General features: G+C 45.8%; 1 protein-coding gene across 2 annotated transcripts in view; it reads left to right on the top strand.

Annotated features, from left to right (window-relative positions):
• ACOT7 (acyl-CoA thioesterase 7) overlaps positions 1-12541 on the top strand; it is a 107709-nt gene that overhangs the window by 82300 nt on the left and 12868 nt on the right. For both annotated transcript variants that reach the window (XM_084651615.1, XM_084651614.1), the window contains one exon: positions 6843-7027. In XM_084651615.1, the coding sequence (XP_084507741.1) occupies positions 6843-7027 (185 nt within the window). The remainder of the gene's footprint in view (positions 1-6842; positions 7028-12541) is intronic.

The following is a 12541-nucleotide window of genomic DNA, read 5'->3' as shown; positions in this document are numbered from 1 at the left end:
GCAGGCAGATTCAGGCTGGTGAGGTACCAGAAACTGCTTGTAACTTTATTTAAATAAATCCTAGATTTCATACTGATGCTCCTTCAAGCTGGCTGCAGGTGACAAATGCTCAGGACCACTGGGGTTTGGACTGGAGGAAGGAAGTTGTGAAGTGCTGGCTGCTGATGTGAGCCTGGGCTTGATTTTTAACAACTGTAAATAAACTATTTTAATCTGGAGTAGCCTTGTATTGTCTGGCGGAGCATTCCCTTTCCGTCACCCATAGCCACCTCCAATGGTGTGTCCCCTCTCCTGTCCTCCATAGCAGATATCTGGAAGAGTATGGTCTGGGTTCGTGCAGGATCCAGGCAGTTATGGCTGGGCCTTATCTGGAATGCTCATTCATCTCCTGGGCGCTCAGGGGGAGACACAGCTTTATTTATTATCCTATGTTCTTCACAAGTTTGAAAGCTTACAGTGCTTTGACCAAACGGCTAGCACATCTGAGTCACTCCCTCATGCAATATTTAGGGCAGCCTGGCACAGTCGGGATTTGCTGAAGGAGGAGCAAAGTGTGCAGAGTAATACAAAATAATGAAATAAACAAAATGAAGGCAGAGAAACTTTCCAGGAAGAGCAATAAAATCCCAGATTATTAATATCACAGAAGAGTCGTAAAAAATTCTGTTCAGAGTGGTCTCTACCTCCTACAGTGCCTCCTTTGTTTCTTCCCTGTAGGCCCGTTTGTAGGAGCATGTGATTTTTCAGTGCTTTGAGAGGTTCATCTCCTGCTTATTCCCTACCTGAGGTCACAATCCTGTGTTTGACTTGTCAGCTGGGAACGTGATTCCAGTGTCACAAATGGAGAATTTTGGCTAAAGGTTCACAGTGGAGCATTTGGGGGAGGCTGGGTTCCCAAGAAGGCTTGTCTGCATTCGCTGGGACTGTGAATTATTCATTGTGTGGACTCCTTGTTCTAGTCTCAGTAGTGATGCTGCTTGCAGTGCTGCAAAGGAATTGTAAAGCAGTGAAGATACCAGATGGATGGGAAGGTTAAAGCAGGACATGCAGTTTAGACTTGGCTGGAGAACCAAAAATGAAGGGTCTGTTTGCACAGCTACCTTTTGAGGCTCTTGTCTTGTGGAGAGACCTTAGAATTGGATACTACTGAGCCTACAGTCATAGCCCTGCTGACCCTCCAAGCTATCTGTGAGTGAAGAGATAGAATTCCAGCAAACTAAAAGGGTGAGAGATGCTGCCAGCTTCATACTCTCCTTTTTAAAAGTAATCAAACCTCAAACTCTTCCCCCTCCTCTGTTCTCTCCACTCTGGTCCGTAAAATACCATGGAGGAGGGGGAGAAAAGTAAACCAGCTTTTTATGTACTTTTGTCTATTTCAGAGTTAGCTCCAGTTAGTTTCACTCCTCCCAGATATTTGCAGGCCCTGCAAATTTTAGTGATTCATCCCTATGCAGAGGTCCTGGACTGTGATTAAGTCCTCCAAAGTAGGGCATAAATGGGACATCAGTAGTTCATAGGTTTTCTGCTGGCCTCTGCACAGGGAGGGATGAATTTTACCCACAGAGAAACTTCCTAAAAAATTATTGCCCATTTTCCCTCCTTCCTCCCTCTCCTAAGCCAGAATGTTTGTGGGTTTTGGAAGCAGGGTGTTTTACAGCGTAATTTTCAAACCGGAAGGAATGAACGTGAATTCACCTCTTGATCCAAATAACTGTCTTTCTAAGACAGACCTTGCGTTGCTTAGTTGATTAACAGTGCTGCTGTTCTGTATGTGTGAGCATGAGAGACACTGTCTCACTGAGTGAGGGTAAGGGGGGAAAAAATGGTGGCCATTTTCTGCCCCTTCTTCCCGAGACCTGTTTGTGCTAGACTGACTGTTACCCGGCGGGGATTCCCTCGAGGTGGCAGCTTGGACAGCTGAGTTTAAAATTACATGAATTTAGAGGGGCAGCTCCACCACGGACGGGCTTATACTGTAACGATTTTTCAAGTAATGACTCTACGTTGACGAGCGTCACATGAGACCAACTTGGGTCCGGCTCGTTCAGTGCAGGGTAGGACATGTTTTCCCACTTCAGTTGGCCTTTGCTTCGTAATTTTCAATGAATTCCTAACTTTGTTTCCTCTGGCTCAAGCAGTTTTTTTTCGTCTGTAGTATACAAGATCCCCTCGTGCACGTAATATGCATGTTACGTAGGGATCGACTGTACCAGCTTGAGAGAAGCGACACTCTCTTCTTTGCATTTATACCTGGTGATATGCCATCAATACTTCGCCAGTTGTGTCATTTGGAAGAGAAGCAGACTTCACGGTTTTAGCTGCTGCTCCTTTTCCAGCTGCTGCTGCTGGCAGCCTAATTCGGTTCCATTTGGGGTCTTAGCCACCTCCTCCACGAGCTTCCAGTAGCTCATCAAGCAACGCGACTGCCATCTGTTACGGGTGGTTTGCTTTCTCTCAGTTTTCCCAGGGGGAGAATTGTATGTGCAGTGGAGTGTTTTGTACTAGTAGGGCTTTCTCGTGGTAAATACGTCATACACGTGGTGTTCTGTGCTCATGCTGAAGGACAGTTGAAGTGTGCCCTGCCCTTGGAGTGGAAGATGGCGAGGTCTCTGTTTCCTACAGGAAGTAAGGACTTAATTCTGTGGCTTTGTAGGTTTCCTTTTTTCAATCCTAAGTGAGATCACATGCATTCTTGAATGCCTTTGGAATAGTTTACTACCTTTTATAGAAACTATTTTGGATAACATACTTACGGTGCTCTATTGTGTAGTCTGGTGCATGGTTTCAAGGTGTTGTGTAAACACGCATGATCTCCTACAACTATTTGCAATCTTAGTCAAGCAATGCAGGCAGTCTTGAAATGTTTGGCAGTTGATTATATTAAATTTTGATGTTAATCCAGCAGCTCCAGACACACGTAACTTTACCATACCCCTTATTCACAGAGAAAAATCTTTCCTATAGGGCCAAGGTCATTTAAGCAGCAAATACTTCAAGAAATCTACTCTTGGGATTGTATCTCCCCTGTGAAGGTTTGGTTAGCCATTGTCAGGACTTGTTTGATGCCAGACATTTTGGTGTGATTGGCACTTGGAAAAAGCAAAGTTCACCCCCCTCAATATCTGTGATTTGTCTGTTGGGGGATTTCTGGAACATCCTACCAAGAATGCAGTGAGTATAAATCCCTAAATGAGACCATTGTTAATGACATGTATTGAAAGCGAAATATCCTTTTCGGCATGTCAGTGTGTAGAATTCTTCATGCTGGTGGGTTGCATTAACTCAGTGACAGCTGTAGAGAGTTCACAGTTATAGGTTCAATAAGCACTTCATAATCACCTAAATGATTTGGCAAGCCCCGAGGCACCTTAGCATGGTAGAAATGAGGTGGCAATTTGTGCCTACCCTTTCATGGCACGATGCACAGGGAAAGGGCTGTACGTGCCCAAAACACTGTCCCTGTTCCCTGGTGAAAGGTTCTGAGTGTTACTTTGGTGCTGTAAGCTCTGCAGTGCTGTTCCATTGGACTTTATACCTGGCAATCGTTTGATTTAGGCAAGATGACGTCTCTCCATTTAGGTAAGGGGCTTGTGGCTGAAGGCTGTGGGTGTCCATCCTTGTGGTGTTTCCCCTTTCTGATTAGGTTTACCCTGAAGGCACTCTGTCCTTCTCCATACCTCAGAACCCGAGAAAGAGGGAGCGCTGCAGTGTACCATAGTGCAGCCATTCTTTCCGTATGGGATGTGTTGGAGAGTTGGCTTGGTCCCCCATGTGAAGCACAGTGCACGTTCGGTTTGAACTTTGGCTTCCTCTGAGGCATCAGCTACTGACTGTGGCCTGTGATGGGAGCCTGGATATTATGGACCGTTGGCCTGCTCTAATATGGCAGTTCCTACCTTCATTTGGTCTCAAGATGTGCACAGAAATGTTACAGTAACAGGATGTAATGGAGTCCCAGAAAACAAAGAAGCTAAGACAGGAGCCCCATAGTCCAGAAAGAGATTCTAATACAATTGACCTGCAGTACGTTTATCATACAGCCAAACTAGCACTGAGAGCTATTTAAGTTACATTACTGCAGTCTGGTAAGAATTCTGCTGTTCTGTAACAGTTCTGAGAAAATGTGATTATCTTCATTGTGGAGTTTGACCGTATTTGTGTTCCATTATAAGTGAAATATATTGGAATTCATTTCTACTTATTCGTCTTATAAAGTAGGTTTCAAATGATAGGTCATGGCAATGATTAGCATGGGGAGCCTGCTGGTTTTTCTTTTAAATATCAAAACTCATTAGGTGAATCTATCCGTCGCTGATTTTCTGCACATCTCCTCCCTTAACTATTTGTCTCCTAAATTACTAGTCACTAGTCCATGTGCTGCATTGGTTCTTCCACTTAAGGGGCAGAGACTGTATTTTTGTACTGAAATAAAAGTGCAATCCCACTTCAAAAAAAAGTTTAATTGTTAAAAATGTGAAGTGCATCTGCATTTGGCTAAGCCAACGCGAATGAGGAGTAGGTTCGGCGGGAGACTGAACAGAGGGACTTGCTGCAGCACTCCAAGTTCAGATTCTATGGTGAACTGCAACTTTTCCGAAAGACCCGTATGCTGCGAACCGTTAGTTACGACTAATGCGTTCTGTCTGCATAGCACGTGGAGACCATCTCCTGAGTCTGCCAGAGACTCCGCCTGTTCGGTTTTGCTCCACATAGACGTGTATTTTCAGGAATGTCCCTAATGTGGGAAGTGTGTTCAAAACAGAACACTTTCTCAGGGCGATGGGGTAGAAGGACTTTAGGCCTCTCCATGGGGCTGTGCCCCCAAAAGCTGCCATATTATGCATGCTCATTGCTTGAGGCAGTCAGTCGTGGCCTAAAGTGTGTAGGGGAGTCCATCCATAGTCCTGGTATACAAACAGTGCATCTCCTCTTTCCTCTTCTAGCATCAAAGAATCATAGAATAACAGAGTTGGAAGGGACTTCTGGAGGCCATCTAGTCCAACCCCCTGCCCAGAGCAGGACCAATCCCAACTAAATCATCCCAGCCAGGGCTTTGTCAAGCCTGACCTTAAAAACTTCTAAGGAAGGGGATTCCACCACCTCCCTAGGTAACGCATTCCAGTGTTTCACCACCCTCCTAGTGAAAAAGTTTTTCCTAATATCCAACCTAAACCTCCCCCATTGCCAGACCTCATGGCACTGTGATCTAATGGATTGAGCTCAGGACTGGGAAACAGGAACACCTAAGTTTTAGGCCTGAACTCTGGGGAGCTGGACATACCTGGTGTGTCTGTGCCTCAGTTTCCTGTCTCTGAAAGAAGGTTCATGCTCACCTGCCTCAGTGGGCGGTTGAGGATTGGCTAACGTTTGTACAATGCTTTGATGTTGGACGCACTGTCATTACAGCTGTGTGTGCAACAGCCTGTCCAAGGCTGCCTTCATGCCCCATCTCTCCTGCTATTGCTACAGAACATTGAGTATCAGCCCAGGGTAGATCTTAAAGCTACATGGACCTTTTTCAGTGCCGTGGAGCCCCTGTCGCCCTGACCCATTGCCGAAATATGATGTGACAAAGAACCCCTTCCTGCCTTTAAGCACAGGACTGATGTTTAAATATACTACATAGCAAGGTCCCTCACACTACTACAGCTTCTTTCCCATCCCAGAAAAACCTCTCCTCGTACCAGTCCTGGGAGAGCTCAGCTCCATTTTCTCTGCTGAAGTATCCAGCTCCACATCCCAACTAACTCGCTTTGATATCCGTGCATGCGGTGGAACGTGGTTTACCTACTATGCCTTCGGTTAAAATCCAGAATGATTGGCCCTAGAATTAATAGTTACATTTCAGGTCAGCAGGTTACAGGCAGATTTCAACAAATGTCATTATGCAGCCAATGTTTGTTCTGCTCTGGTTTCCGTGTACGTGAACTCCTCCAGCCATACTCCATACCCCCTGTGCTTTGATCCTATCTGATCTCTCAGGCTTAGTTGGGTCTGTTCAGGGCTGTGCACTGAAGGGAAACTGCCTGGCTGGACGCTCCAGGAAGGTGTTTTTGTGATTCGGTTGGTGCTACTCTTCCCTCGGAGTCATTGCCCCAGCATGGTGATGGGAAGCAATGCTGTATTACAGAGAAGATACAAAACCAAAATCCTGATCTCTTGTCGTCCTTTGTAGCTCCTATGGCACTGCTAGTAGAATAGTGGAGTTGCCATGATATGACCAAATTCCAAATATCTTACCTCCCTAAATTCCCCCTGAGCTTCCCGTTGTAAATTGTATTCCTCGTTTCCTGTCCTAAACTGGTATTGTTTTGCTCTTGTGCTAACAGCAGCCATGTTCTGCCTGAGAGATGGATGCATTTCAGTGGTGGGAGAAATCGCTATGTCTCTTAGCTCACACGGGTGCTCGGGGTGCAGTCAGAGCCTGTTGTGAAAGGTGTTCCATAGTGGAGGTTGACTGCTGACACCTTAATAAAGGATATGGTACTGTAGGTTGACTGGCATTTGGTTGCAGACATTCCAGATAGAGACTGAGTTTGCCTGGCTAGACGAGATATCAGTTACTCCTCTCAGCTGGCTAGTGCCATCCTGGAGTGTGGAAATTCCCACAACCAGAGAAAGGGAAACAAAAATAACAGCGACAATTGGAAAGAAATATTCCAAGACTTGTCATTCCTCTTTTGTTACCTAACAAAAAATCGGTCTAGCCTTTCAGTTGCTCCTAACCCTAATGTTAGCCCATTTAGCCATATAGTGTTTTAACAGTCTAAGTAATGGATGGCTATTGTTTCTTGCTGCCACTGTGGGAGCCACTGATTAACCAAGCCATCTGTGTTTTGCAGGTTGTATCATTACTATTTCCGGACGCATGACCTTCACGAGCAATAAATCCATGGAGATTGAGGTCTTCGTTGATGCTGATCCTTTTGTTGATGAGCCTAAAGAAAGATATCGCGCTGTCAGTGCATTCTTTACCTATGTATCCCTGAGCAAGGAGGGGAAGCCTCTACCTGTTCCACAGCTGGTGGTAAGAATTCTTCATTTAAAGAGCTCAACCTTTGTGCTGCATTATGTGAAGCCCCGGGTTGTGGAGCAGCACAGGAATAACTTCTTGTTGTAAGGCCTCGCTCCTTTCACAAACAGAAGGTACTACCCAGTGCTTTCTGGTCGCCCCCGTAGCTCTGAAAAGGGTGATTTGGGCTATTTCTGTGCTGAGGCTAGAATCACTCGAATGAGCCAATTTTCAGGAGAGTCATGGTGTTAGGGAGGATGGAGCCTGCCTGGCCAGTGGGCTTCATGTTTCCTGTACGTTTCCTGTTCTTAGCTACTCTGGTCAGACTCGTATTTGTGTTGGGCTGAGCAGGTCTGGTCAAAAGCCCACACGTCTTTCCTGGCATTTCCCCATCTTAAGCCTGTAATTTTGCTGCAGAATAACACAGGAGATCAGCGATAGACTATGACCACATTTGGAGCCCTTGACTCAGCTTTGGCTGTCTGGCCTGCGGAGCCACAGTGATTGCTAGGAAACCACTGAGTACACAAGAAAAATGTCCCAGCAGGCTGATTCACTGTCACAGTTTGGATGCCCAGGGGAGGCAAAAGGCAACTGTCCTGCCTTGAGACGTGCCAAGAGGAGCCACGCCAGGGTTGTGCAGTTCTCCAAAGCTGAGTCTGCAGGGTGTTTGGGTGTTTCTCTGCTTGGTTTTGATCCCTCTTTAAGGGGATCTAACACGCACAACCAACTCCAGGTAGTCTCTCTCTCCCACCCCCACCCCCCCCACACACACAGATGGGCAGCTTCTGGAGCCCCTGGACAGCAAGGTAAGAAAGGGGTTATTTATAGATGACTCTCCCAGTGCCAGCTGGGCATCTGAATCCAGCCAGCAGACATTTTAATCTGGCCCTCGAGCTACTGCCGGGGAGCCGGGTTGGAGCTTGCCCTGCTCTGGTGCTGTGGTTGGGGAGTGGGGCCAGGGTCTTGCCTTGCTCTGCACATGCTGTGGCTCCGCGCGTCTCCCGTAAGCAGCGACATGTCCCCCCTCCGGCTCCTATGTGTAGGGGCAGCCAGGGGGCTCCATATGCTGTCCCTGCCCCAAGCGTCACCCCCACACTCCCATTGGCCAGGAACCACAGCCAATGGGAACTGCAGGTGTGGCGCCAGCCAACAGGGCAGCGTGCAGAGCCACCTGGCCACGCCTCCCCATAGGAGTTGGAGGGGGGACATGCTGCTGCGGGAGCTGCAGGGGAGGCCCCTGCGGATGGCTGTGCCTCTACATAGGAGCTGGAGGGGGCACATGCCGCTGCTTCCAGGAGCTGCTTGAGGTAAGCGCCACCCACAGCCTGCACCTCTGACCTCCTCCCGCCCTCCAAAACCCTCGGTCCCAGCCTGGAGTACCCTCCTACACCCCAAACCCCTCATCCCCAGCCGGAGCCCTCCAATTTCATGAGCATTCATGGCCCACCATACAATTTCCATTCCCAGATGTGGCCCAAGGGCCAAAAAGTTTGCCCGCCCCTGTCCTACGCCCTAAATGTTACCGCTGCCTTAGGTATGTGAATGTGAGTTATTTGCTAGCATGTGAACTTGCCAAATTCTGGCTGCTGTCATCCGCTCACTGTCCAGTGTTGCATTTCTGCTCTGCTGTGCCAGTTTCATTTAGCCTTAATAACTGTCTACATCTGTCCAATCTGTTAATGCAGTTACACCTCAGTATTCTACTGTTGTTTAAAATGGCCATAGCTCCCAGGGCAGAGAATGCTACCCTGAGAGGGCAAGGGAGTAGTTGTCCCCAGCGCTCTGGGTGATTCAGCTGGTCTGGAGCCAGGGGGAACCAGGAGCGAGCCAGTAATGTCACGGCTGCTTTTCTTTGGGGAGCAGTAGCTGAATGAGTTCAGAACATCACTGGCCATATCACTTCTTGTCCTGCATTCTTCCATTTCCATGTTCTCTCCTAGTTGTCGCTGACTGCTTTATAAATACTGGAGTGGGCAAATTCCCCCTCAGAGTCATGGGAAAGGAAAGGCAAACTTTTTGCCCTTTGTAGTTTGGGGAAACCTCACCTGTACTTGAATTCCTGCCTCTGTGCTCCTGCATCTCATTGATAGATACCAGCTCACCAGTGGTACAAACACACAGGGACAAAGATGACATGGCTCCTAACCCTAATTCTGGGGAGCAAGGCCCAAAATACCTTTGTAAAATGTTTGATTTTTTCTGTCGTGATCTGGATGACTCCAGGGGTGCGAGAGCTCCTTGGAGGGTCGCTGCCACAGCACAAAGGGTTTTAGAAGTGTCTGTAGCTGTTCCTTTCACTTGAAATGCTGTGGGGAGGGTTGTCTTTAGTAAACAGCTAACACAAAGCCTTCAAACTGCACTTGCAAACATGTCTTTCTAAAAACAAATGTTCGGCTCATTGCTTCAAGGTTACAAGCTTCTCATTTCTTGTTCATTAAAGACCAAGTATCTTACAGACTTCAGCTTTTTATGTGCTGTCCTTCGGGTTTTGTTGTCCAACAAGACCTCTTTCCTTCAGTTATTCATCAGAAAAATATAAGCATAAATAAGAGTTTCCAAAGCAAGTGTCAGTCTTGCCAGCCTTCAAAATGAATAGATTTAAGTATAAACATTGTCAGGTTTCAGAGTAGCAGCTGTGTTAGTCTGTATCCGCAAAAAGAAAAGGCGTACTTGTGGCACCTTAGAGACTAACCAATTTATTTGAGCATAAGCTTTCGTGAGCTACAGCTCACTTCATCGAATGCATTCAGTGGAAAATACAGTGGGGAGATTTTATATACACAGAGAATGGTAACACCCATTGTTTCATGTTGAATTCAGCTTCATTCACGTTTCTTCCTTTGTTAATTGTAAAAGCTTATGTAGAGATTTGAATGTTTTATGAATGAAGCAAGGAATCTGGCCCCCTGGAACCTCCCGAGCTGTAGCTCATCCCATGTCTGTATGTTGCTGATGAACCCCTTTCCCCATTTGCTACTGTCAATTCTGCTTCAGCCTTCCCATTTATTTTTAGCTCTCCTGATCCACTGTTCTTTGACATATAATGCAGCACTGCTGACTTGGAGTTATTTCTTGATTTAATATTTTATACCGTGTAGATCCCCTTCTGCACTCCAGCATTTTGTCAGCTAATTATAACTTAGCCAGCAGAGTAGCATTTATGTATTTTTACACACCTGTATTTACCTGTTGTATACATTTTTAATGTGCTGCTTGGAAGAAGCTTTAATTCCTGATAGCTGCTGCTCTTTAATGCTTTCTTTGAGTGGAAGCTGTATATTGACAGGTCTGAGGGTCTCTGTTTGTTTATCACTCTTATCCCATACATTTTTAAGGGGCCCTGCTTGGTATTTCTGGGCTAGTTTCTGTAGGGTCCATATATTCTCTTTGTTTATCTGAAAGATGAAAAAAACAAACAATGAAATGACTGTCTCACTTGGTAACTTACTATACAGCGGCTTGTAGCTGGGGACCCACTGTGGGGTGGTTGGATACTGAATGACACTCGCCTGGTGTCCTGGGACACCAAACATCACTTTCATCTTGCCTGGATTCATTCAGAGCCAGCCACACTCCTCGAGGTGAGTCACCTGTTACAATTCCTGGGTGCTATGGCTTTTAAAGTCACAGCTAGAAAGTCTGAACAACAACAAACTAATAAAAACACTCCATTTCTATGGGGCAATAAGTGTTTGTAGTCTGGCCAGCTGTATATCTTTCAGTTCAGGGATCCTGTCCATCAGAAAGAAAAGGCAATGAGTGAAGAAGTCATTTCCCAGTCTCTAAATCTAGAGGCTTTATATAATTCCAGACACTCACATTCAAGTATCTGGTAGCGAGACATCCTGCAGTCATGTATTTGCCTCCTGAAGATACAATACTGCATATTTAACTTGCCCAATTTTAGAGACGGTAGAGGACTGTATGGCTTAAAGAATGAACCATAAGATTTTCACCACTGACTGCAGTGGTGTTACACTGGTGAAAAGTAGTGTGTGAGAGGGGAGAATTGGGTCAATTTTATTGTAACGGGCTGCAAAAATCCTCTGGTTTGCTTGCAGAGAGTTGCACTCATGTTTTTGCTTCAGACCTTTACATTGTTCTGGTTACCGTCTTTAGCTGAAATTAAACTCCATGAGGTCTTTTTTCAAATTGCTGAATAATTGAAGGAATGCGAATGTTACTAGAATGAAATGTGCTATTTTTTGTGAACTTGTTCCTTTGAATATTATAGAGTAACTTAGTAGAATTTTGACATCACAAAGCTCATGATTTGCTCTGTGCTACCTTGAGCATCATGCTGATGCCTGTATCAACACCCACAGAACATGATTCCCATGCTGGTTTTGATGATGTCAAACTTATCTCCCACTTCAAGTTCTTTTTGCATATTGAATGCTTTTAAAAGAAGTGCTGTTTTCCCCCCAGCTGGAAAAGCATAGCTGGCTGTAATGATATTGGGGGAAACAGCACCATACTCATCCTGCCTGCCTGAGCTCTGGATTGCAGACACTTGAGTAGACAGGGGTATATGAAGCAGGATCACCCCTCAAAACCATCAACTCATACGGATAGTCTTTACTGCTTTACCTAGCAAAGCCTTTAATGCGCAACCATATGCGATGGTGACCTTAATATATATTGACACTGTCAGCCACAATGGGTCTCCTAAAATTATGCTTATTAACAGTTGTGCAAAGGTGAAATCCTGCTGGACATTAAAGGAAGTGGGTTTGTGAGGCACTGTATCAGCCAATTCTTTCTAGGCAGAACTGAGAGGCGTTTCTCCAATTGAGATTTAAAAATAAAAGATTTCTGTCACTGTGCTTGTATATTAAAATCCTGTTCAGGGGCTGTGTGAAACTGTCCAAATCCAGCATTACGGTGAGCTATAAGCGGCTTGATTGGAACATGTCCCTAGTGGTGTATGTCAGGAGGGAGTAACTCCAGTGAAGTCAGGGAGTTGCCCCAAGGTGAGAGGAGAATCGGAATGATCTCATGGTGTCCTATGATACAGAAGCACACCAGAGGTGAGTGAAAGGGAGTTTCTGCCCTAAGCTGGAGTTTTGGCTGCTTGTTCTTCCAGACAATTACTAGTACCCTTATAGAATCATTGACTGCAGTCCTTTTCTGCTAATGACGTGAACAGACATTGTTCAAAATACATCAAGAATATGATTTGTGTAGGAGTTGCATTCATCTAAAATCTACCAACTGGGGCACCTGAAGCTTCTGTTAGATTGTTGAGGCACAGCCAGCTCTAGTGAGCCTGTCCTGTTACATTGTAAAGGAGCCATTTCAGGTTGTTTGTGTTTTCACAGTGTGCCCATCACATGTGTGTCCGATGTTGCTGTCCTTCTCACACAGACATTTTCAGTGTTTTCCCACAGGGAAAATACTTTTATACCAACTGTGGAGATTTTAGGCACCAACTATCTTCATTTGGATGAATTTGCCTTTGTCTGTCAAGTTACTTTCTTTGCATCCTGTTGATGTGTGTCATGAGGCAGCAGAGGGCTGCCCTCA

This window comes from Lepidochelys olivacea (genome assembly GCF_965140295.1).
Source record: "Lepidochelys olivacea isolate rLepOli2 genome assembly, chromosome: 18".
NCBI lineage: Eukaryota > Metazoa > Chordata > Testudines > Cheloniidae > Lepidochelys > Lepidochelys olivacea.
The sequence above is the reverse complement of the archived record's forward strand: the minus strand, read 5'-3'. Positions and strand labels throughout refer to the sequence as shown.